This window comes from Phycodurus eques, chromosome 7, assembly GCF_024500275.1.
Source record: "Phycodurus eques isolate BA_2022a chromosome 7, UOR_Pequ_1.1, whole genome shotgun sequence".
In the NCBI taxonomy this organism is placed as follows: Eukaryota; Metazoa; Chordata; class Actinopteri; order Syngnathiformes; family Syngnathidae; genus Phycodurus; species Phycodurus eques.
The window spans coordinates 31,642,795-31,669,161 of NC_084531.1; the positions used below are offsets into that span (position 1 = coordinate 31,642,795).

General features: G+C 44.7%; 2 protein-coding genes across 2 annotated transcripts; one reads left to right on the top strand and one right to left on the bottom strand.

The window, feature by feature from the left end:
* Positions 1-51: 51 nt before the first annotated feature.
* LOC133405576 (stress-associated endoplasmic reticulum protein 1) lies at positions 52-2,697 on the bottom strand. The gene is made up of 3 exons (XM_061682665.1): positions 2,409-2,697; positions 1,651-1,723; positions 52-438 (listed from the first exon to the last, which is right to left on the bottom strand). The coding sequence occupies exons 1-3, from the start codon at positions 2,490-2,492 to the stop codon at positions 398-400; spliced, it is 198 nt and encodes a 65-aa protein (XP_061538649.1). The 5' UTR covers positions 2,493-2,697; the 3' UTR covers positions 52-397.
* A 527-nt stretch (positions 2,698-3,224) lies between these two features.
* eif2a (eukaryotic translation initiation factor 2A) lies at positions 3,225-25,423 on the top strand. The gene is made up of 16 exons (XM_061682657.1): positions 3,225-3,271; positions 4,351-4,420; positions 4,496-4,567; positions 5,181-5,299; positions 5,555-5,654; positions 5,774-5,856; positions 6,953-7,026; positions 7,107-7,251; positions 13,090-13,206; positions 16,256-16,412; positions 16,493-16,577; positions 18,083-18,403; positions 23,281-23,385; positions 23,923-24,036; positions 24,802-24,867; positions 25,181-25,423. The coding sequence occupies exons 1-16, from the start codon at positions 3,244-3,246 to the stop codon at positions 25,244-25,246; spliced, it is 1,722 nt and encodes a 573-aa protein (XP_061538641.1). The 5' UTR covers positions 3,225-3,243; the 3' UTR covers positions 25,247-25,423.
* Positions 25,424-26,367: the final 944 nt, after the last annotated feature.

A 26,367-nucleotide genomic window follows, 5' to 3' on the forward strand; every position in this document is an offset into this window, starting at 1 on the left:
CGTCAAAATCACAACACAATTTGAAACACTTAGGATGGCCGTGAGACAATGCACGGTGTTCAAAACAAACTTTATTGTCTCCCTCACGCACACACTCTGTGTTTTGGTCATCAGGTGCACTTTGACCCCGCCCCCGTCTGTCTGTCCAATAAGGCCTCATCAGCGGGGGGGGGGGGGGGGGGGCTTTGGCACAGATAAACAACAGTGAGAAGGTCATCTGCGGCGACACGTTTGGCAAACAACCGCACACGTGTGCACGTGCATGTCCCACACGTGTGGCGGATCCGGTCAGGAATGATCGCAGGTCAAAGTTCAGGAATGTATCGGTGAGGTCGGCAGCCGAGGTTGCGTCACGGCGACAGATGTCATCGTCGGCCGTGCGATGATGATCTCATCACTACATGCCCATCCGGATGCTTTGGATGATCTGGAAGATAGCTGCATGCATGTGCACACACAACCAATGTGATTCCAAACCATGAAAACCTTTCTACACATTGAAAAAGGTTTCAAAACATTTCAAGAGGCTTACGAGCAGTTCAAGATTTTCAAAAGCATCTTAAGTGTTTAAAAATCATCCTGTCAAGAGGTTTGTAGTCATTTGTTTGTCAAGTTGTGTTGCACTTTGACATTTTGGGTCGGGCCCGGACTACGTGGCTCGACACTTACCGACCTTTTCAGTGGTCGGCAAAAACATCGAAATGAGTCACTTGGAAAATGTTCAATTCAGAAGCTGATTAAAAAAAACATGACAAAACGCTGGATTATAACGGGAGTCGCGGGTAACCCAACGACGGCCTTGCAGAGCGCGGGACTTTGCAAGGACCGGGAACCTTTGCAGCTCCATACATCTAATTGGAACCTTTTAGTTGGACAACTGCAACAAGTACCAACGCGTAAAAGGTGGACACGACGAATGAGGAACCTGAGAGAACCTGATCAACTAGACTGTAGGGCTGCAACTAACAATTGCTTTGATAATGGATTCATTTGTCGATTTTGATTAATCGGACATATTATTTCCATTCCTTTATTGAAAAACAGAACCTTATTTCATATTGACAGTGCAAAAAAAATGCACAAACAAATTGATTATGATTCCATTTGTGGTTTGGTTTGTAACATTTGTCATTAAATGGGTAAAAAGAACATTTGATCGTTGTTTTCCAAAGTAAAAGCAGATATTTGCAAATTTCTTGATTATAAACAAAGAATTTGTCTGCTTTCATCGAGGACTACAGAAACCAGAGAATATTTACTGTTGAGAGGCTGAAATTCTGAGGAGTCAGACAATTTCAAGGTCAAGATCTGTAAACGATTATCAAAATAGATGTCAGTTATTTTGATAATTGATGAGTTGTCGAATAAACATTGCACCTCTACCAACAAGTAAAGGTTGGCGTTTCAGTTCAGTTGGAAATGAAGACAGAGGAACGGGGACACTAATAAAACCTGATCAACAAGTTTTCCGGAACCTTCCTCTGGACCTTGTATAGGTGAAAACTGTGGTGCTTCCCCCTGCTGGGAGCGAAGCGTGCTACTTTCCAAAGTCAAGGAACCTTTGGAGCTGAACGTAGCTGATTGGAACGTTTTAGTTTCGGCAAGTAGTACTGACGAGTGAAGTCTGAAGCCAAGCGGCGGCGGCGGTACCTGATCCACAGACGACGAAGAGGAAGAGGGCGAGCAGCCAGGGTCCGACGCCTTTGTCGTCCACCAGGTTCCTCTGTGACAAAAACACGAGCGTTCACGTTGGCACGACAACCGCTTTCACCTCACACTCCCGACGTTCATCGGAAGGAACGAAGTACACGGATACTTCATACTCTACTCAAGTACACTTTCCAGGTACCTGTACTTGAGCATTTCTTATTATTATCACTTTCTTACTTTTACTCCCTGAATTTGAAAAGCGATGTTCTGTACTATCTACTCTTTACTTAACTAACGTTAGCTCCTTCATTCAACATCTTACACAGCGCTTACGAAAAAAGTGTGTGCGCGCCTGCCTGAAAACCCCAAACTTCCGGCGTACAAACATTCTCCAGCTTACCTAAAAAAAAAAAAAAAAAAATTTTTAAATTAACCAACATACTAGTATGGTGTATATTTACAGTTGTTATCATTAGCTACCTTAACATTTTTGTTGTTTTGACAGCATAAACGTCAGTAGTAGTCAATAGACGACGGAACTATTTTGTGTGCAGTTCCTTCTTTTATATTATATACAAGACATTAAAAATATATTTTTGTACATTTCAGAGTCTGTACTTTTTGACTTTTGCATAAGTGCAAGAGTTTAATCAGTTATTCTACTACACTTGTTAAAAAAATACACAAGTTCAGAGTGTAAATTTGATCGTGGCTTGACTGTGTTCAGTTGTGTGTGTTTTTGTTTTTTTTCTCCTCACCGTGGACTTGGCCACGTTTCCCCTCTGTGTGATGTTCTTGCTGTGCTTCTCGTTGGCCATCCTAATCCTCTGCTTGGCCACCATCTTGTTGTCTTCTTGTTGTTCAAGTGGTGGTGCTGCTGCTGCTACTTGACGTCTTTTAGCTGCAGTTGCTGGTTAGTGAACGAGTTTGGCTACTAAGTTAGTTTCTAGTCCTAGGAGTTTGCTGAGGTGGTCTTGAAAGTGGGACCGTCTCTCCCTTGTCGACGTATTCAATAAGACCAAGTCTCGCCCACCCGCCGCCACTTCCAGTATCAAGTTCGCTGTGTCCACCTTCACTTCCGATAAAAGATTTCAAAATAAAATCTTCAGTTCCACTGTTACTCGTGTTGTGCTAGGACAAAATGTGATATGGTTTATGAGTTGATGTTAACTCTCAGTTTATAATAGAATTAATATTTGAAAATTAAAGAGAATGTATTTTTGACACCTTGCAAGTGACTAGCTGGACCGTTTTTTTTAAAACAGGAAGTTTGTAAAAGTGACTTTCTCCCAGCTAGAGTTCAATTAACCTACGATGCATGTTTTTTTTTAAATGTGGGCGGAAACCGGAGTCTCGTTTAATCTAATAAAGTCAAAGAAAGTTTCAAAATGAAGTCAATTAAAGTTAGTGAACATGGGTATTTATGAAAAAAAGTTATAAATATATTCAACTGGCACGCACTATCCAACTTTAGATCTTAAAATATAACCCAAATAGATACGTGTACCAAGCTCCACGCTGACGTGGCAATGAGCGACACACCTCAATGATGACGTATGTCCGGTCTGAATGCTCTGCTTCCGGCACGTGAACATGGCGCCGCCAGTGCCGCTCTTAGCAGGTTTGGTGTTTCGTCCTATTTTGCTTCTTCAGTCGCGTTCACCTTTAATAACCCAAAAAATTACAAATAAAAAATGTTTTACAACATTCGCGTCTTTCCTGTCCGGCTGCATTTTAAACCTCACGCGTGCTCTCCACGTGACTTCAGAACAAAAAGTGTGCAAACGCACATGTACGCAAGAGTTTGAGTCATCCATTTCTGCAGCGTTTCTCCTCATTACGCTCGAGTCTGTCAAAAAACAATAAAGTGGTCGCCAGACAAAGTAAGGGCATATAGACAAACTGGTGATAGGTCGGGTAATAGATGTGTCACAATTCATCGATTACTCGACAACTAATTGATCAGCAAATGAATCCACAACTATTTTAATCGAGTAATCATTTACAGGTTGTTATTTAACTTAAAATTGTTCAAATGCTCTGATTTCAGCCTCTCGACAGCAAATATTCAGTTTTTTTTTTGTTGTCTTCTATGTTTGTAGACTGATTATCTTTGTCTTTTTATTTTTTTAACCCCCCCCCAAGACCTAATAAGCAAACATCTGCTTTGGAAAACAATCATCAACATTTCTGTTGATTTTCAGACAGCTGTTATGGACCAAACCAATAACGGAATCATAATTTATGGGAAAAAATATTCAGTTTAACCTTTTTCGGGGGATAATAATTTTCTATGCAGCCGTAGTACGAATAATGTGTAACTGACGTGTAGTCGGACCTAACGTAAAACATCGGCCCCTCGTCATATTGTGCAATTGTTATTGGGTTTTATTTAATCATTAAAAAATACCAAACAAACTAATAATTGGTTAGTAACCAGTCATTGCGAAAAAATGTTTTTGCAACAAACTTTAATGCAAAATAAATTTTTAACCCATATTCTAAAAATATACAGTCACAGTCCGAGATAGGGCAAATATTGATTAAACAGTTGAACGGTTGCCAGCCTGTGTGTGTGTGTGTGTGTGTGTGTGTGTGAGAGAGAGAGAGAGCGAGTGTGCGTTTGTGAGTCTGTATACGTGTGAGGTTGTGTATGTCTGGATACGAGTGTGTGTAAAAGTGTAGGTGTGTTTGTTTCAGTGTGTGAGTCGGACAGGACGTCACTGCTTTGCGGTCCCCCTACCTGCCAGGAGCACGCCGCCTTCCCCAGGTGACATCATTGGTGACATCATCAGCGATGTTATCACCTGGCCTCTGACTGCGTGCGTGTGTGTGTCACACCCAGGGATGGCGGTTCGAGCCGGTGCTTGACGTTCAGCCGTGACGGCTCACTGTTGGCGTGGTGCAATGGACACGTGTGAGTATGTCCTCGTAAAGGGTCGGTACGCCCACACTGATCCCGACCGGGTCTCTCCAGGCTCAGTCAGCCAGTCAATTTTCTTTATTTGACAAGATGAGCATCTTTGAGTTTAAAACATCTTTTTGAAGAGCGATCTGGGCCAGCAAGGTAGCAAAACATTACAAAGTTTAGTTCAAACATTCACAAAACGTTCACAACAGGTTCAGATGAGAGACACGGTTGCGCAGCCCTTGAGACCTGCTTTCAGTCTTTACAATAGTTTTTAATTCTCTGAGCGTAATAAGTCCTGGCAATTTGAGGTCCTTTTGTAGCTCATTTATGGCCGAAGGACGAGCATAGCTAAATGCCGTCTTCCCTAATTGGCTTCGCAGATTGCAAGAAGTCCCTAGTTTGCACAGCACAAGGGGATGAAAGAACGCGTTATCGGAAATCGTGAGCAGCATTTGACAGCTTGTTAACAAAGATCGTTTACGTGAAGAGGAAAAATAGTCCAGGTCCCAGCACTGGGCTGTGGGGTACACCAGAGGAGGAAACTGGGTGAAAAACCAGATGCCTGGACACACTGCTTACTTGCCTGTGTATGTGTGCATATGTGTGTCTGTTCCGCCAGCGTGTCAGTGGTGCGGACGTCGGACAGCTCCTCGGTGGCCATGTTGGCGCTGCCAAAGACGACGCTGCTGCGGTTCTCGCCTCTCACCAACATCCTGGTCACGTGGCAGCCGTACACCAGTAAGACCGCCACAGGATGTTTTTATTATAAGCTTCTGTACTGCAAAGCACATCTCTGCTGATGTGCACTGCTTATACTTACAACATTGCTGCAAACTGAGAAGCGCTAGTTTACCAAAACACAGTCAGCGTTGACAACTTAGCAATTTGGTCGCTATATTTGGCGAGTATTTGTGAAATAAAAAAAAATAATCTGTACTACACGGCCCTAGTGGTGGTGGTGATGTCATTTGTAAAAGGCGTTTTTGTTGGCAGAGAGCGCTGAGGCGGCTCAGGGCGACGCCAACCTTCGGCTGTGGGAGCTGCCCAGCGCCAGCTTGCTCAAAGCTTTGTTCCAGAAGAAGGCGGAGGCCTGGTGAGTGGGTGGGTGGGGGGAGGCGCTCTTCCCGCCTGCTTTGCGCAGGTTCGTTCCGTACGCGGGGTTAGCGTGTTTTAGCATGCGGGAGCTTGACGAGCTGCGTTCGTGTCGTGCAGGTGTCCCAGCTGGTCTCAAGACGAGAAGGTGGCCGTGAGGATCGTCAGCAACGAGCTGCACTTCTTTGAGGACAACAACTTCAGTAACAACGCACGCACGCACGCACTTAATACACCAACATGCTAATAGATAGCTGACATGCTGATAAACGTAACTTGAGCCCTGTTAGCAAACATGCTAAAAACTGTCCAGTGATGCCTTGAGATACGAGTTGAACTTGTTCCGTGTCCACGCTTGTAACTCCAAAAACCTTCCCCATTGAGACGAATGGAAATCCCTTTCTTCCGTTCCAGCCTCCCCTGCCAGAAAAACGACAAAACCTTTTGTCATTTGTTTTGAATGGAAAAATATAGCACTATTTAATGCTCTAATTTATATTACAATACAGTAATGACATATCCATCCAGCCATTTTCTGTACCGCTTCTCCTCACGAGGGTCGCGGGCGTGCTGGAGCCTATCCCTGCTATTTTTGGGCATGCAAACTCCACACAGGCTCTAACCAGTCGGTCACCGTGCCGCCCAGTAATGACACAATGTAATAGATTTAAAAAGAATGAAAGTTTTTGTCACACTTTGCATCAGTTCAATAGCCATTGTGCTGCTTCTTTATGTGTGCTGTCCTGGCCACCTGGGGCAGTATAAAATGAGCATGATGCGGTACATGCAGATGGTCTCAGTTCTTCCCAGAGCTCCTCATTACGGCACTAATATTAGTTGTTCTTAGCAGAGGATAAAGAATACATGACTGAGAACTGTTATATTGTCTGTTTATGCATTGCTCCGCTGCTTGTTCATATATCCGTTTATTGGGATGCTAATTGTTAGCTGGTCAATGGAGTTTAACATTAACCTAGCGGGGGAGTCATGTTCTTGTTTTAAATACACAATGTGTAATAGTCTTTGTTTTATGTTAATTGTTGACGAACGAAGTTCTGCTTGTGTGAATTGAGTTGAGGCCCAGCCACCATAAAGCGCAGGTTTTTGCAAGTCAACAAAAAATGGGCCAAACGAAGAACAAAAACTTGTAAGTCGGGTCACTCGTATCTTAAGGCACTGCTGTGTAATATTAGTCACATGCTAATATTGATATTTTATTCACGCATGCTAATAACGGTATCCAGTCATATGTTAAGCCTGCCAGCGGGCACGCTTATGCTAATGTGTGTTTATGCACAGACGCCATCGCCAACAAGCTTCACGTGCAGAAAATTTCCAACTTTGAGCTTTCACCAGGAAGTCTTCCCAGCAAGGTGACCAATGAAATGCTGGCCTGGTCTCGGGCCCCGCCTCATCCTCATTGGTCATGTGCGTGTCTCTGTTCGCGTGTCAGGTGTGCGTGTATGTCCCGGGCAGCAAAGGGGCGCCGTCCTTTGTGCGAGTGTTCCAGTACCCGCAGTTGGGAGGGCCCGGTGCCGCTCTGGCCACCAAGAGCTTCTTCAAGGCTGACCGTGTCAACATGCTGTGGAACAAAAAAGGTTAGGGGGCGCTGTCACATCAATATAAGATAGGAGTGGGGGGGCTGACTCCAGTCACATGACTTGACTCCAGTCAGACTCGAGTCGTCAATTTTAGGATTTGGGACTTGCTCGACTAAAACTTGTCAAAGACTCCACTTGACTTGGAGTACAGTTTTCCCACACATTTGCCATTCGGTACTTGCAGATTTAGCAATTGGCTGATTATTTAAAAATATTATTATTATTATTTTTTTTTACAAAGGAAAAATAGCACTCTATAATGTATTATGTAGAGCATTAGGGTTGCCAGAAACTATTCTTTTGATAGTCAACTAGTCACAAATTATTTTTGCGATGAGTCGACTAATCGGCTCATAGCGCTGGTGTCGGGCTGAAAACTATGTCCAAATTTGGTAAATTCCATATTTTTTCACGTGTTAAAATGTGGTTCGTGACCGAGAGAACAAGAACCCGGATACAAGCGACCGAAATGAGTTTCCTCCGCAGGGTGTCCGGGCTCTCCGTTAGAGATAGGGTGAGAATCTCAGTCATCCGGGAGGGGCTCAGAGTAGAGCCGCTGCTCCTCCACATTGAGAGGAGCCAGATGAGGTTGCTCGTGCATCTGATTAGGATGCCTCCCGGATGTCTCCCTGGTGAGGTGTTCCGGGCACGTCCCACCGGGAGGAGACCCTGGGGTTGACCCAGGACAGGCTGAAGAGACCGTGTCTCTCGGCTGGCCTGGGAACACCTCGGGATCCCCTTGGAAGAGCTGGAGGAAGTGGCTAGGGAGAGGGAAGTCTGGGCTTCCCTGCTAAGGCTGCTGCCCCCGCGATCCGACCTCCGATAAGCGGAGTAAAATGGATGGATGGATATTGCAAGTTGGCACAGGGCAAGGATGTCCAAGGCGGGATGTGGACCGGCAGGGCAAGGAAAGCGAGCATGGAGCGGGAACGTGAGCAGGTGGAGTGGCTTGGCGGTGAGGCCGGAGCAGGCAGAGAGGCGAGGCAATCGGGTAAGTACAGTAGCGGGTTGTGGGAAAGTTATGGTCATACCACAAGAAACCTGGAAGTACGAGAGTCTGCTGGTGAGTCACAGACAATTGTCTATTCTCAGGCAAGGGCTTGCTGGGCTTGACAGGCTTTGAATACAGGTCGTAATCAGAGCAGCTTGAAGACAGGTGTGCGGCACAGGTGATGCTGATTGCTGGAAGAGAGAGAAGGACTAAGGAGGAAACTGCAGGGCATGGGTCATGACACCACCAATTGTGAAAGTTCTCCCACTTAAAAAGATGAGAGAGGCCTGTAATTTTCATCATAGATATATATACCTCACCTATGAGAACAATGAGAACAAAAAATCCAGAAAATCACATTGTCTGATTTTTAAAGAATTTATTAGCAAATTATGGTGGAAAAGAAGTATTGGGTCACTTCCTCAGAAGCTGCAGGAAGTACATCCTCTGCTGGGCCTTTTTGAGGATGGAGTTGATGTTGAACTCGTACTTCAGGTCCTGACAGACTATAATTCCCAGGAACTTGAAGGTCTCGACGGTTGACAGAAGGCAGCTGGACAGCGTGAGGGGCAGCTGTGGCGAAGGAGGCCTCCTGAAGTCCACGATCATCTCTACAGTCTTGAGCGTGTTCAGCTCCAGGTGGTGTCAGCCACACTACAGCTCCAGCCGCTCCACTTCCTGTCGATATACAGACTCGTCACAGTCTTTGATGAGGCCGATGACAGTGAGTTTGACAGCCGGTTGCATTGAGGTGCAGTCGTTCGTGTAGAGAGAGAGAAGAGCAGCGGAGAGAGGACACAACCTTGGGGTGCCCCAGTGCTGATGCTGCGTGTGGATGAGGTGGCATCCTCCAGCCTCACCTGCTGTGTCCTGCCTGTCAGGAAGCTGTAAATCCACTGGCAGATGGCAGGCGAGACGCTGAGTTGGAGAAGCTTGGAGGAAAGGAGTTCAGGGATGATGGTGTTGAACGCTGAGCTGAAGTCCACGAACAGGATCCTTGCGTAGGTCCCCGCGCTGTCGAGGTGTTCTAGGATGAAGTGCAGTCCCATGTTGACTGCATCATCTGCAGACCTGTTTCCTCAGTTGGCAAACTGCAGGGGACCCGTGACACCCTTTGCACAATGGTCATTGCACCGGACTATTGCAATATTAGTCATTCGAACTGCTCTAAGTGCTCGAGGACTCTGAATCTTTTGCACAATTGTCACAAAAAAGAAAAAATATGTACCGGCATTACCAGATAACTATTAACCCTTTATTGCTCAGTGACTGTTTTTTTGTCAATGTCTTTATGTCTCAAAAGTGTTAACTGTCAATCGACTGTCTGTTGTCGTACTAGAGCAGCTCCAACTACCGGAGACAAATTCCTTCTGATTGAGGTGGTCCAGCACGAGGCGTTCGAAGGACTTCATGACCACAGATTTCAAGGCGACAGGCCTGTAGTCATTCAGACCCGAAATTGTAGGTTTCTTGGGGACTGGGATGATGGTGGAGCGTTTGAAACAGGATGGTACTTCGCACAGTTCCGGAGATCTTTTGAAGATCTGTGTGAAGTGTTCTCTGTCAATTGACCGTCTGTTGTCGTACTCGAGCGGCTCCAACTACCGGAGACAAATTCCTTGTGTGTTTTTTTTGGATATACTTGGCAAATAAGGATGATTCTGATTCTGAAGACTGGAGCGAGCTGGTACGCGCAGACTTTGAGGCAGGATGGGGACACATGGTCTAGGCCTGCCGCCTTGTTAATCGTTTGTTGTTCGAAGATGCGTCTCACATCCTGTTCGTGGATGGTCATGTCTGATGGTAGTCGGTGGTGCGGATGTGTGGGTGTGGGGTGTGAAAGTGTCCTTTTCAAATCTGCAGTAGAAGGAAGTCGTCGGCTAGTCTACTATTGTTCTCAGCTTGGGGGGATCGTCGCTTGTAATTAGTCAGCGATTGGAATGCATGCCAGACTGATTTAGACTGAGTCGTTAGCGCTAAACTGTTTTTCCAACTTTGCCGCATAGTTCCTCTTTGCAATGTTAATTTTTTTAGTCAGCAGGTTTCTAGTGCGATTATACAGGGCCCTGTCCCCGCTCTGATATGCGTCCTCCTTAGCTTGGCGAAGCTGCTTAAGTTTGGCAGTGAACCACGGCTTGTTGTTGTTGAATGTGCGTAATGACTTTGTTGGGGAGTCCAACACCATCATGTTCCCAACTCCGAACTTCACTGTTGGTATGGTGTTTTTAGGTTGCTGTGCAGTGCCATTTCTCTTCCAAACGTGGTGTGCATTATGACGTCCAAAGCAAAGCAAATGTATTGATTTAGCGGATTTCATACACAAGGTAATTCAATGTGTTTTACATGATTAAAAGCGTTTAAGCAAAGAAAAAAACAGCTTATAAACATTTAAAACAAAGAGAAAAAAAAAGAAAATTAAAGCGGCGTACAGTGCAAGAAATATAATTTAAAAGCGAAATGCTCTAAAAAGCATGAGAAAAAAGAAGAGTTTTTAACCTGGACTTAAAAACATTAACACTTTGGGCTGACGTCACTTCTGTTGGGAACTTATACCATTTGTGTGCAGCATAATAGCTAAATGCTGCTGCACCATGTTTGTTTTGGACTCTGTGCTCCACTATTTGACCTGAGTCTGTCGATCCCAGAGCCCTACTGGGTTTACATCCCATGAGCATTTCTTTCATGTATTCAGGACCCAAACCATTTAGTGATTTATTGACCAGTAGCAGAACTTTAAAATATATATAAAGCTGAAAGCTGATATAAAGCCAGTGTAAAGACTTTAGAATTGGAGTAATATGCTCTGACCTCTTTGTTCTGGTCAGAACCTGAGCTGACGTATTCTGAATGAGCTGCAGCTGTTTAATGTTCCTTTTGGGGAGTCCAGTCAGAAGACCGTTACAATAGTCAAGTCTACTTGAGATAAAAGCATAGATGAGCTTCTCCTGGTCTGCTTGACACATGCAATCCTTCACTCTGGATATGTTCTTCAGATGGTAGAAGGCAGTTCTAGTAATTGATTTGATATGACTGTTGAAAGTCAGGTCGGAATCTGTCAGTACACCAAGGTTTCGGACTTAGTCTTTGGTTTTGAAAGAGACTGACTCCAAGTATTTACAAACAGCAGTCCTCTTTTCTTTATTGCCAAAAACAATTATCTCAGTTTTGTGGTGGTTTAACTGAAGAAAGTTTTGGCTCATCCAGTTAGTTTTTTTAGACAGTGACACAACACCTCAATTGTACTGTAGTCATCTGGAGATACTGCTAGATATAACTGTGTGTCATCTGCACAGCTATGATAGTCACAATTAAAGTTTTGAAGAATTTGACACAACGATAGCATATACAGGTTGAACAGGAGGGGTCCAAGAACTGACCCTTGAGGGACCCCATAGGTCATTGCCATTCAATGAGATTGAACACTTCCAATGGTTACAAAATAACTTATTTCCTCCAGGTAGGACCTGAACCATTTAAGGACTGTTCCATTTAGTCCTACTCGCGTTTCCAACCTGTTCAACAGTATATTATGATCTACCGTATGAAATGCCGCACTGAGATCCAACAAGACCAGAATTGACACTTTTCCCGAGTCAGTATTCGACGTTATATCATTTGACACTTTGATAAGAGCGGTTATAACACTGTGCTGAGTTCGAAAACCTGATTGAAATTTGTCAAAAAGTCAATTTAAGTTCAAGAAATTGCTGAGCTGATTTAAAAAAAAGCTTTCACAACAATCTTGGCAATGAAAGGGAGCTTTGAGATCGGTCTATAGCTTGCGAACATGGAAGCGTACAGCTTTCTATTTTTCAGAAGATGCTTAATGGCAGCTACTTTAAGAGCTTTAGGAAACTAAAATAACAAGCAATACTTTTTCCCTGTGTCATTTCACATTTTTACACACAACTTAATTTCTGAGCTTTTTTGTTCTACTTACTTTATATGTATGGATTACTTGGGTTGTTTCCAACATCTGGTGAAATTTTCAGGTCAGTAGCACCTTTGGAAGTGTATTTTGTGAGAAAAATGGTGACATGTTAAATACTTATTTCAGCTGCTATATGTGGTTATGTTACATCAAACACATAACCTGTGTGCTAATGCTAATAAAATCGTCATTGTTACCCTAATGTTAGCGTTTACAGCTTTAAGCAAGTAGTTCTCCGTCGTTTACGCTAATAATCGCAGCTAGCTAGCCAAATAGCTTACCGAAATGGCAGTTCTTCATCACAAATGGAATTCAGCCGCAACATGCTTCCTTTTTAGATGCTCGTGTATTACTTGTCGTGCTGCCACCAAGGGCTCAATTTGTCTCGCAGGTTCCGCATCGCATTCCTCTTCAGCATTTTGGGTGAAATGCTGAAACCTTTCGGGTACGTCATGGGCTTGTGCGTCACAACGAAAGACCCAGATTACTGCTACTGCTAGTTTCATTGGCAGATTTTGTCACTTAAACCAAGACATTTTGTCTCTAAAGTAAGTGACACAATCTGGCAATGGAACTAGAATGAATTGACATGACTTAAAATAAGATCTTCAAGTTTTTTTGTCTTGCTGAAAATTTTGAAAAAGTCAAAATTCTCTTACAATACGTATAGTAAGATGTTTTTACTAGAAATAAGATAAATTCAGAAGGTCAGATTTGTGTTTTTGCAGTGTTGTGTAAACACCTAGGAAAAGTACAAATGGTGAGTGCCAAGTGGCTAATGTGCAGATGTGACAGAGCAAAATTGTCTAACTCGGGAATTGCTTGAAACGTTTTACGCTTGAGACTTCCTCGCGATGTCACTTCCTCCCACCGCGGACAGTGGCACGTCTGATGTGCGTTGTTTTCGTGGCAGCGTCGGCCGTGCTGGTGACGGCGAGCACCGAGGTGGACAAGAGCGGAGCGTCGTACTACGGAGAGCAGACGCTGCACTACCTCCACGTCGGCGGAGAGACGGCGCTCGTGCAGCTGCGTGAGAATCGGCACATTCAGAATCGACACAATCATCAGAATTGGAATCAGCGCGATGACGTCGCGATAATAATACGTCAGGCTCCTTGTGGGCTGGACGTTGAAGGAAGCATGCTGCTAAACTTCAAGATGATCAAATCAAACTTTTTATAGAGCACTTTTCGCAACTCAAAGTGCTTTACATAGTTCAAATCAATTTCCACTGCCACTCAAATACACAGACAGATAAAAATAATAATAACGTAATAATGTAACAACATATGGCAGGGCACAGAGAATCCAGGTGAGGAAACGGCGTCTGCACCAAGAGCAGACAGCAGACCGCGGTCGCAAGACCCCGACACGCGAGGAGCCCCAGTGCGGTTGCGTAAGAGGAGACACGTATGGCGACTGAGGACCACGACCAAGGTCCATCCCAGCACAGGGCTCCCTCTGAGGAAACGCTGAAAGATAATCAAAGATATATGTATATAAAAGCCAAAGTTTCATGAAAATTTATATAAAATGCAACCAAAACTATAAAAATAGCATAAAGATAAAATACAGTAAATGATAAGATAAATATGAAAGTTAAAAAGGAAACAAAACGGTTTAAAGGTAAGTGGAAAGTTAAATAAAATCGGAATTAAAGGCAAAATTAAAAAGGTGGGTCTTGAGCCTGTTCTTAAAAACGAACATATCCCTCAGACTGGGGCTATGAAACTGGAATGATGCCTCACCGTGTGCGCGTCCTGACTTTAGGAATAATAATAATAATAATTTTGAATTTATATAGTGGCTTTCATGACACCCAAGGACATTTTACAAATAAAAAACAAAACTGGGTTGAGCATGTATTGTGGGAGGACGGTCCTAGCCTCGTTCAGCCACAGAGACGGGACGCCGTCCACTGCTGCAGAGCTGCACATAGTCCCCGGCGGGAGCCTCGTTCGCCGCATTGGGGACGGAAATCCGTAGCCCTCCGCCGAGACCACGATCTCTATGGAAAGAGGCTTCTGATAGCTGAGCCCGAGGAGCCGCATGGATGTTCGTGGCAGCACCGCAACCGAAGCTGGAAAGGAGCCATCGCTGGAGGTGGACGGAGACCGCAGCAGGATGAATGGGAGAAAGTTGAGCAGGATCCACCGCAGCGTGGCAGATGACAAGAGCTGCGCCAGACAGCCAGCTAGCTAGCTGGAAAGGAGGCAGGTGGACCCAGCCAGCGAGGATCCACGCCACCGAGACTGGTGTCAACCCACCTGGTTTCTACCTTTGGCCAGGGCACGGCGATGGATCCTGGTTAAAGCAAGCCATTTGAAACTTAAAAAAAACTTTCTAGAGGAAGAAGCGGCAGTCAAAACGCAGCACTGCATTCTCATTCCGGTGGAAGGAAAACAACTGAATAATAACTTAACTAAAAGCCCAGAACCGGAGGAAGTCAGGACCGACGAGGATTCATAGGGTTAAACCGACTCTGAGAGATAAGAAGGCCCAAGACCATTAAGACACTTAAAAACCAGCAAAAGAAACTTCAAATTGATCCTGAAACACACGGGCAGCCAATGCAATGATTTGCAGAGAAAGCTCTGCTCGAGGCAGTGGTGGACGTTAACGGCTGTCAAACAGATCAAAAGTAAAACGCCTCAAAAGACAGTCATTGAAAAATCAACCAATTCGAAAGTGAAATGTCTCAAAAGTCAAATAATTAAAAAATCCAAATATTCAAAAGCCAAACACCTCCAATGTTACATCATTCAAAAGTCAAGAACCTCAAAAGACAAATGATTAAAAAAATCAAACAATTCAAAAGTCAAACACCTTAAATCTGAAATAAATTGTTAAATGGTAAATGGGCTGCACTTCTATAGCAGTTTATCTACACCATCACAGTGCCCAAAGCGCTTTACAAAGCCTCACATTCACCCACTCACACACACATTCATACACCAATGGGCGACTGCTGCCGTGCAAGGCGCTGCAAGGCCCACTGGGAGCAAATTACGGTTCAGTGTCTTGCCCAAGGACACTTCGACATGCAGACGGCCGTAGCCGGGATTCGAACCGGTTACCCTTCGGTCACTGGACGACCTGCTCTACCTACTGAGCCACAGCCTATCAGTTAGTTAAACCAAAAGTCAAACGCTTCCAAAGTCCAACACCACACAATTTAAACACCATAAAAGTTAAATAATTCTACAATTGTTCAAAGGTTGAACACCTCAAATGTCAAACACCCCAAAACTCAAACACCTCAAAAGTAAAAAATAAAAAAAATGTCACAATTCAAGTCTTAACACCTCAGTTTCACAAGTCAAACAACTCAAAAGCCAAAAATCCCAAAAGTCAAACACGTCAAATGTGCAATAAGTCAAAGGTTAAACAACGCAAAAGTCAAACGCTTCCACAATCAGAATCATCTTTATTTGCCAAGTATGTCCAAAAAACACAAGGAATTTGTCTCCGGCAGTTGGAGCCGCTCGAGTATGACAACAGAGAGTCAGTCAATTGACGGAGAACACTTTGGAGACATAAAGACATCCGAAGTCCAATTCCCCAGAACTCAAAAACCTCAAAGGTTAAATCATTCCAAATTCAACTGTTAAAAAGTCAAAATGCCTCAAATGTCAAATAATTCAAGTACAACACCTCAAAAGTCCAACACACCAAATCTCAAACACCCCAGTAATCAAACGGTCCGAGGTCAAACACCTCAAAAGTTAAATACCTCAAAAGTCAAATGCTTCAAAGGTCAAACACCTCAAAAGTCAATTGTCTCAAAGGTCAAATGCCTCAAAAGTGTGCAGTGATAGTGGAGGAGAAGCTAATGTTGATAGCGGTGGTAACCGTGTCAAGATGATGAAAGGTCCTGATTGAAGATGGCCCCAAAGCAAACTCATCTTTCCTGTTTCTCGTCCGTCCCAATGTGAGAATTGGTGACGGTCACATCTGATTGGGTGCAAAAAATGCAGCAATACTCCACGATTGTGATAATGGTGGGGTATGAGTGGCACGTGGGTCGATCTTCTTTTCTGAAGCTGAGTTGGTGACTCGGCACGTGGTTCTCCCGCCAGCCAAAAACGGTCCCATCTACGACGTGGCCTGGAGTCCAAACTCCAGCGAGTTCTGCGTGGTTTACGGCTTCATGCCAGCCAAGGCCACCATCTTTAACTTCAAGTGCGACGCCGTCTTCGACTTCGGGACCGGACCTCGCAATGCCGCCTACTACAGGTGAGGACACGCCACTGCGTCTACCCTGTCATCTCTTTCTCCACCCCCCCAAATGAGAGTCTGGCGGGGGGCGGGTCCAGTCCACAGGGTCACATCCTTGTCCTGGCCGGATTTGGGAATCTTCGAGGTCAGATGGAAGTTTGGGACGCTAAGAAGTACAAACAGGTTGGCTACGCCGCAAGAACACACACATTCGCAAACACACACTTAAAGACAAACACATGTACACACGCAAGAGGCATTAGCTTTATTTCTATCGCACTTTTAAAAAACAAGTGCAGCTGTACCAACGTGCTGTACATACAGTGGGGCAAACAAATATTTAGTTAGGCACAAATTGTTCTCCCACTTAAAAAGATGAGAGGTGTCTGTAATTTTCATCATGGGTATACCTCACCTATAACAGACAAAATGAAAACAAAAAAAAATCACGTCTTATTTTTAAAGAATTTATTAGCAAATTCATTCATTCTTCCTCTGTTCCGCTTATCCTCGCTAGGGTCACGGGCGTGCTGGAGCCTATCCCAGCTATCTTCGGCGAGAGGCGGGGTACACCCTGTACTGGTCGTCAGCCAATCACAGGGCACATATAAACAATCAGCCATTCGCAGTCACATTCACACCTACGGGCAATTTAGAGTCCCCAATTAACCTACCCTGCATGTTTTGGGGAGTCCCGAGCTAGACCCAAATTGCTAGAAACGAAGCTCTCACGAGGAAAATCTTTTAGGAATAGTGTTATTAAAACATAGAGAGCTAAATAATTGAGCTTTGTGGTACAAACATGAGGCTGGAGCAGCGTCCAGCTTCCCCCTCATCTGCCATCTTAACAGACAGATCTTAAACTTTAAAAGTGCTTAAAAAAAACACGTACACATCCTGTGGTGTCTCGTCCAACCACTAGGGGCACTACAAAAAGGAGTGACTAGATGTGGGGCGTAGAAAAGGAAAAAAAAACGTAGCCTTGACAGTGCTAACTGCCGTGTGCTAACTGAAAAATCAAGCAAAGTAAAAAGGAGTTACAAGCGTTTTTTTCTTGGAAATAAAACATAAGCACCTCCGCATAAAGCCTGCTGTGCTTAAATCCAGTGTTATTTCCTACTATCGATGCGATTGATTACCTTTTGAAACTATTAAAATCAATATATTTACATCCGGAAGGCTAACTTGCTGAGCACAGATTGACCCACTTGAATCGTAGGAATAGAAATCGATATAATGAATTCATCGTTACTCCACTATACATGGTGTACACAATGTCAAGGCACAATATTTTAATAATTGTAGAATTTTTTTTAAATCTCTGAAGCATTATTGCAATGCCTTGATTTTAGTGAGGTCAGTACAGAGTCACAGTCATGAATGCAGTTGTACTAATAATTTCTTAAAGGGGATTAAATTATACACTATAAAGATGGTAATCGTGAAATAATCACTAAAGGTTAACGTACGTGCGGTATCATGCATGTACGGGGCCGATACAGGTTCTGACAAGGCCACTACAACCTTGCTCAGGGTCTCCACCAATTGAAAAAGGTTCATGTCGCACCCGGGGCACACAGATTCTCACAGCAGACGATGCATCACTTTGTTGACAATCCAAATACGACTGGAGCCGTAACACAATCGCACAAAAACACAAAGATACTGCATGTGTGTGTTGCGTGCAGGTGTCCAAATGTCAGGCTCCTGACGCCACTCAGTTCAGTTGGTGTCCCGACGGCGAGCACATGGTCACGGCGACGTGCTCGCCTCGCCTGCGTGTGGGCAACGGCTTCAAGGTGTGTCACTACACGGGCGCCGTGGCGCACGCGCACCAGACGCCTGCCGGGAGTGAGCTGTGGGACGTCCGCTGGCAGTCCTTCCCGGACGGAACCTTCCCCGAGAGACCGGTCCGCTACCAGACGGCGGCCACCCGGGCGGACGCGCCCGCCCCGGCCTACAGACCGCCCGCGCTCAGGCACCTGCCGGCCGCGCCCACTTCCAAGCTGGTGAGATCGTTGTGTGAGCGACTGTGAGGTTGTTTGTGCATACACTGGAGGAAAAGGTATGTGAACCCTCTGGAATTTCTGCATAAATTGGTCCTAAAAGGTGTTCTGATCTTCATCTAAATCACAAGAATAAACAGTTTGCTTATATACCCCACACAAACACCATAATTTCTCGCGTATAATATGCAAGTTTTTCTCCCAAAAAATTCTGAAAAGTCTATAAATCCCGTTCACATTGTATAAACTTTGATGGGTACCAAGGGGTTGTGATGAAGGCGTGCTTTCATTCCAATATATGTACTGTCTGTTTCAAAAGTATATACAGTACAGAAACATTTGGGTGCCCGACGAGGGTGCGATCAGAAATTCAATCCCTATCTCTACGTTGAGACTGCGCGTTCGGCACGTTCCAACCAGAGGCCGACATTTTGGGGGGATTCCCAACAGGTTCCGTAGTTCCCGCGGGTTGGGAGTGAATTTCACTATCAGTCACGCGATTGGGCGGGAGCGTGAAGTATGACAGCAAAATCACCAGGAATGGACGGGAGTGAAACCATAATGCAGTTATATTTTATTTTAATCAAATCGATATTAAAACATTTCCCCTCAGCATCGAGCTAAACATTGGGAAACAAAGGAACAACTAGAACTTTCGTTAAAAAACTTTTGTTTCGTGATCATTCCGGTAATTCAGTGGATTTATTACATACGGTGACTAAGGCAGACTTGTACTGCATATTTTATGCTGAGGAAGTGCAAGTTACTCTGCTGCTTTTAACAAGAAAGCAGTTTGATATCAATGACGCTAAAGTGAGAATATGGAGGAAATCCAAGGAGAAGCTCCTACCTGGGAAGACTGTACTATTCTCAAGAGTACTGGTAAAATGTTGCACCATATCTTGGAGCATCGATTTGCGTGGATCACCGTCTTTGTTCTTTGCTAATATGCCAACTAGAGTAGAAATGTGGAGGAAGCGACGCAGACTTTGGCGCATGCACGCAAAGAAGAACATTTCTTTGAAAAATGTATTGAAATACGGGTAATTCATGATATGAGCCTGGATAGCAATAAATGGATGCAAGCTGTCCAGGTCGAGTTAACAAAGCATGCCCATACCGTGATGCTCCCTTCACCATGCTTCACAGAAGGGATACGTTTTTGATGTTGATGTGCTGTGCTGTTTCTCCTCCAGACATGGTGTTCTGTGTTCCTCCCAAACAATTCAACTTTGGTTTCATCTGTCCACTGAATATTTTTCCAGTAGTGCTGTGAAACATCCAAGTGCCCATTAGCAAATTTGTGCAACATATTTTTTTGGACAGCAACGGCTTTCTCCTTGGTGGTCTCCCGTGAACCCCATTCTTGTTTTATGTTTGACGTATGGGAGATTTGACAACAGAGATGTTTGCATCTGCCAGAGATTTCTGTAAGGCTTTTCAGCTGACACTTGGGTTCTTTGTCACCTCATTGAGCATTCTGTGCTGTGCTTTTGCGGACGTCTTTACAGGATGTCCATTCCTTGGAAGAGAAGCAACAGTTGTGAACTTTCTCCATTTCTAGACAATTTTGTGTAACAGTGGACTGATGAACATTTAGATAACCTTTTGCAGCTTTATACAAGTCAACCATTCTTAGGTCTTCTCAGAGGTCTTTTGAGTGAGCCACATCAGGCAATGCATCTTGACAGGAGACAATTCTATAGTGGTGTGAGTTTCCGACTGACCAGAGCAGCTTTAAGCCACACCTCCACCTCCAATCTTGTCCCATTGATTGGACTCCTGACTCTGATTAGCTCTTGGAGAGACTGTAGCTTAGAGGTTCACGTTTTTGTCCCAATCAAAACCCCAAATTCACCATCTCAAAAAAATTTAATCATTTTATAGAAACTTGGTAGGAGTTGGCCTTCTGGAAAGTTTTGTTTACTGAATCTGTATATGAGTTTTACTTTTAATTAAACCATTGAAATAAATGAACTTTTCTACCATATTCTAATTTATTGAGGTGCACCTGTGGTGTTTGTGTGTCTGTGTGCACATGCGTGTGTGTGAGAGACAGCGACCTTTAGTTTGCGTGTGTCAGTGTGCTTAAAAGTGAACGTTTGAAAAGTGTGTTAAGTGTATGATAACAAACAGGTCACATGACTTTAGAACAAATAGTCCCCTCCAAAAGTATTTGAACGGCAAGGTCAATTCCTTTCTTTTTGTTGTATACGGAAGGCATTTGGGTTTCAGATCCAAAGAATATGAGACAAAAGTTCAGAGTTCCAGCTTTTATTTTATGGTATTTTCATCAAGATGTGTTAAACAACGAAGGACAGAGCACCTTTTGTTTGAAGCCACCCACTTTTCAAGTGAGCGAAAGTATCGGAACAGACATGAAATGAACTTAAAGTGAATAACATTTAGTATTTGGCACAACCCTTACTTGCAATAAGATGCATCAAGTTTGCAACCCACTGACTTCATCAGACTGTTGCATTTTTCATTTGAAATGCTTTTCCAGGCCTTCACTGCAGCCTCTTTCAGTCCTTGTTTGTTTCTGGGGGTTTCTCCCTTCAGTCTCCCCTTCAGGAGGTAAAATGCATGCACTGTTGGGTTAAGGTCCGGTGATTGACTTGGTCAGTCTAAGACCTTCCACTTTTCCCCCTTAATGAAGTCCTTTGTTGTGTTGGCAGTGTGTTTTGGGTCATTGTCTTGTTGAGTGACGAAGCTCTCCTCCAGAGTTAGGGTTAGGAGGGAGAGGAGCAGAGCTGTCAACTGATCACCACCTGTTGGTGAGTTGGCTCCGATGGTGGGGGAAGATGCCGGTCCGACGTGGCAGGCCCAAACGTATTGTGAGGGTCTGCTGGGAACGTCTGGCAGAATCCCCTGTCAGAAGGAGTATCACCTCCGACAGAACTTTGCTCATGTTCCGGGGGCAGTGAGGGACATCGAGTCCGAGTGGACCGTGTTCCGCGCCTCCATTGCTGAGGCGGCCGACCGGCGCTGTGGCCGTAAGGTGGTTGGTGCCTGTTGTGGCGGCAATCCCCGAACCCATTGGTGGACACCAACGGTGAGGGATGCCGTCAAGCTGAAGAAGGAGTCCTATCGGGCCTTTGTGGCCTGTGGGACTCCTGAGGCAGTTGATGGGTACCGGCTGGCCAAGTGTAATGCAGCTTTGGTGGTCGCTGAAGCAAAAACACGGGCATGGGAGGATTTCGGTGAAGCCATGGAGAAACATCTCCGGACGGCTTTGAGGAAGACCACCAGTCTACATGTGTTTTGTGGACTTGGAGAAGGCGTTCGACCCTGTCCCTCGAGGAGTCCTGTGGGGGGTGCTTCGGGAGTATGGGGTACCGAACCCCCTGATACGGGCTGTTAGAGTTTGGTCAGAGTTTGGTCTGCATTGCCGGCGGTAAGTCGGACTCGTTTCCGGTGAGGGTTGGACTCCGCCAAGGGTGCCCTTTGTCACCGATTCTCCTTCTGAGGGAAGAATGGAATGGGAGATTGACAGGCGGATCGGTGCAGCCTCCGCAGTGATGCGGACTTTGTATCGGTACGTTGTGGTAAAGAAGGAGCTAAGCCGAAAAGCGAAGCTCTCAATTTACCGGTCGGACGTTCCTACCCTCACCTATGGTCACGAGCTGTGGGTCGTGACCGAAAGAACGAGATCCCGGATACAAGCGGGCCAAACGAGTTTCCTCCACAGGGTGTCTGGGCTCTCCCTTAGAGAGAGGGTGAGAATCTCGGTCATCCAGGAGGGGGTCAGAGTAGAGCCGCTGCTCCTCCACATTGAGAGGAGCCAGATGAGGTGACTGCGGCATCTGATTCGGATGCCTCCGGACGCCTGCCCGGTGAGGTGTTCCGGGCACGTCCCACCGGAAGGAGACCCCGGGGACGACCCAGGACACGCTGGGATGACTAAGTCTCTCGGCTGGCCTGGGAACGCCTCGGGATCCAACTGGAAGAGCTGGATGAAGTGGCTGGGGAGAGGGAAGTCTCGGCGTCCCTGCTAAAGCTACTGCTCCTGTGACCCGACCTCGGATAAGCGGTAGAAAATAGATATATGGATGGATGGATGGTATGGCCTGTATATTGCTTCTCTCGAAGTCTTCTTCGACAGTGGATTGTGATACATTTACCCCTGCCCTGTGGAGGTTGGCAGTGATGTCACTGACTGTTGTCTTTGGGCGTTTCTTCACAGCTCTCGCAATGTTTCTGTCATCAACTGCTGTTGATAGCCATGGCTGACCTGTTCGATGTCGGTTGTTCTGTACACCAGTAGTTTTTCTTTTTCAGGACATTCCAAATTGTTGTATTGACTACGCCCAATGTTTGTGCAATCACTCTTCTCTCAGCTTCAAAATGGTTTGCTGTTCTCCCATAGACGGCGCTCTCAGGTCATCATGTTTGCTTAGCAGAAAATGCAGTTTTCACAGGTGAAACCCAAAGCCAAATACAAGCACTATGTAATGTTGAAGCAATCAATCTAAAAGGCAACACCTGAGCAACTAGAAACACCCATGTCACGTTCCAATACATTTGCTCACTTGAAAGTGGGTGGCTTCAAACAAAAGGTGCTCTGTCCCGAGTTGTTTCGCACATTGAAATGTAAATACCATGAAATAAAAGCTTGGATTCTGAACTTTTGTCTCATATTCATATTTTGATCGGAAACCCAAATGTCTTCAGTATACAACAAAAACAAAGGAATTGACCTTGCTGTTCCAATACTTTTGGCTTTTGGAGGGGACTCTATGCGCTGACCAAATGTCTTTAGTGACATTGGCCTGACATGCACATTGTTTTGATTTGGCTTCTTGACAAGCTTATTGTGATAAAAAGGTTCCTGTTTGTACTTGATGCCACCAATAACAAATTGTGTTTGTATGTGTCAGCACGAGGAGGAGGCGCCTCAGAACGCGCGTCCGTCCGACAAGAATTTGTCCAAAGCGGCGCTGAAGAATCAGAAGAAGCGAGAAGCGAGAAAAGCTGCCAAACAGGTCACAATGTCATGAAGGTCATGATGTCATGGTCATGTTGTCATGAAGTAATGAAGGTTATGAAATCATGAAGGTCATGATGTCATAAAGTTCATGATGTCATGAAGACATGAACGTTATGATGTCCTTAAATCATGATGTCATGAAATCATGATGTCATGAATGTTATGAAGTCAAAGGTCATGATCTCATGAAGGTCATGTCATTAAGACATGAAGGTCATGATGTCATGAAGGTCATGTCTTAAAGGTCATGAAGTTCATGATGTGATAAGTCACGCAGTCCTTATCAATAGTTGTGTTAAGTCTCAGTGTTGGTATTACCATAGCAACAAGCTCTTTTCATCACATTCCTATAGCCACATTTTTTTCCGTGTTAAATCAGATTACATTGTTGCTATACATGTTACTATAGGAAAAAATAGATTTTGTTTTTTTACATCAGATTTGAATCTTACCATAGCAACAAGTTTGTTAGCAAGATTTTGTCCATGCGATGTTTTGATGTTATCGTTATCGTTTGCGTTGTCTTCCGTAGGAGAGCAAGCCCGAGGCCCAGCTGCCCTCTGAACCCGCCCCCGTCACGAACAGCCAATTGACGGACACCTGCGGCGACCTCGAGATGGACAAGAAGATCAAGAACGTCAAGAAGGTCAACAGGAAGTCATGTGACCACACAGTCACGTCCTGACAAACGTCACATGATGGGGTGTGAAGGCCTCTCTATACTCGCGCGGCCGACAACGCCAGCATTGCATCACATGACCGACGCATTGGATCGCACGGCGCCTCTGCATCCCTTATCGCGCGTACTGCAAAAGTTGCTGCGCGTAGAATGCCGCGGAGATCATCTCTCGTGATTGGTCCGTTTTAGTCACATGCTGTGATGACGTACTCAGCCTTCCCATTGGTTCCACATAACACCGCCGTCTTCTTGATCGATTTTGCAGCATAATTAATCGTATCATCTGGTCATCTAGGTACATTTGTTCTAGCAGACACTGTTCCATGCCATTATTGTTGCTTTGTTCCTTGTTACGGAAGAACATTAAAAACGGCTACCGGAAATGGCCCAAAAATTCAGAGGAAATTCCACCCTGTGGTGTTCTAGCCAAACCAGCTGTAGCGACTTGGAGGGGAACTGCAGTACATTTTCAAAACTGCGCGCGTAGGTTGCGCTCGAGTATAAAGGCAAACTGCGCGCTCGATAGCCATGAGTATAAAGAAGCCTTGACTGTGTCACATGTTTGTAACATGTTTATTTCTTGTCTGTGTAGAATGTCGGTCATCCAGGTCGTGGTGACCTGCACCGGTTGAAACGAGGCCACCAGACTCTTCGAGTCTGGTGGCCTCGTTTCAACCTTTTGCGTTGTTTTGTGCTTGTTTCTAACGTGTTTGTGCTCGTTTGCTGTTGCAGAAGTTGAAAGCGATCGAGGAGCTGAAGGAGCAACAAGCGACGGGAAAAGTTCTGCAGAAGAACCAGGTCAGCTCATCACAGCGATAGATAATCTATTCATCCTGTGAGGGAAACTTCATTGACACAGCAGGGGAATTCCCACATAAATACTGATATGAATGCTGTCGTAAAAACAACAAAGTACCAAAACCAAAGAGGCCTTTCCACCATGACATCACATGACGTATTTGCGTATGGCAAAAGCTGTGATGGGTCCATCAGCAAACAAAACCTTCTGTGCCATTTGAGCAAGGCACAGCCAATAAAAAAACGGAGGAAATGGGACTTCCTGTGGAGTGTTGTTGTGACTTCCTGTTGTTGTTGTTGTTGTTTGTTTCAGCTGGAGAAGATGCAGAAGGAGGATCAGCTGCTGGAGGAGCTCCAAAAATTGCACCTGCAACACTGACACACACACACACACACACACACACACACACACACACACGCAAAAATCGGTGTGGCTGAAGAAGCATGTTGCCGAGGATTGTGGGAAGAAACGACAAAGGCGTCACTTTCACAGGTTGCTAAGCAACATGTTACGACTTTCAGAATAAAAGCCTCTTTCCATACTTTTTTCTTATTTAAAATTGAATCATAAACATGTAAGTATCAAGTGTGCTTAATATGCTTTCCCATGTTGAATATAGCGGCACAGTGGATGACTGGTTAGAGCGTCCGCCTCACAGTTCTGAGGACCCGGGTTCAATCCCCGGCCCCGCCTGTGTGGAGTTTGCATGTTCTCCCCGTGGCTGCGTGGGTTTTCTCCGGGCACTCCGGTTTCCTCCCACATCCCAAAAAACATGCATTAATTGGAGACTCTAAATTGCCCGCAGGCATGACTGTGAGTGCGAATGGTTGGTTGGCAACCAGTTCAGGGTGTACCCCGCCTCCTGTCCGATGACAGCTGGGATAGGCTCCAGCACGCCCGCGACCTGCGTGAGGAGAAGTGGCTCAGAAAATGGATGGATGGATGGATGTTGAATATATTGTAAAGACAAGTGCATTGTTGACTAAATTGAGGTGCTCCACCAATATTTGCTAGTTGCTGTAAGTCTAATCAAATCAATTATTTTTGTATTTGTATATTCTATGTAACCTTTCTTTATCCAGGTAAGGTAATTAAGAACAGATTCTCGTTTGCGACGTCGACGTGGCTGCAGACAGGAGAGGAAAACAAAAACAAAGATTGACCATCAATAGTGTCAAAGTATTAAAGCGACATCGTTCGTATTGCTAATAATTTTAGCTATGTGTCATTTATTTTATTTTATTGATGGTCAATAGACAAGAAATCAAAACAAACAATATAATCAAGACATAATTCAAAAGAGGAATCAGGGATTTTATGTAAGAGCATAAGATTAACTGCTTTTTTGGTTTTAGACTTAAATGTGGTACTCATATTTGGTCTGGTTTCATTCTCAAAAATAAAAATGGTTTTGAATGACTACATTTAGATTTGTGGATATGAAATTTTGCAAGAATCGCCACTAAATTCACAACAGACTTTAATTTGAAGAAACCGAA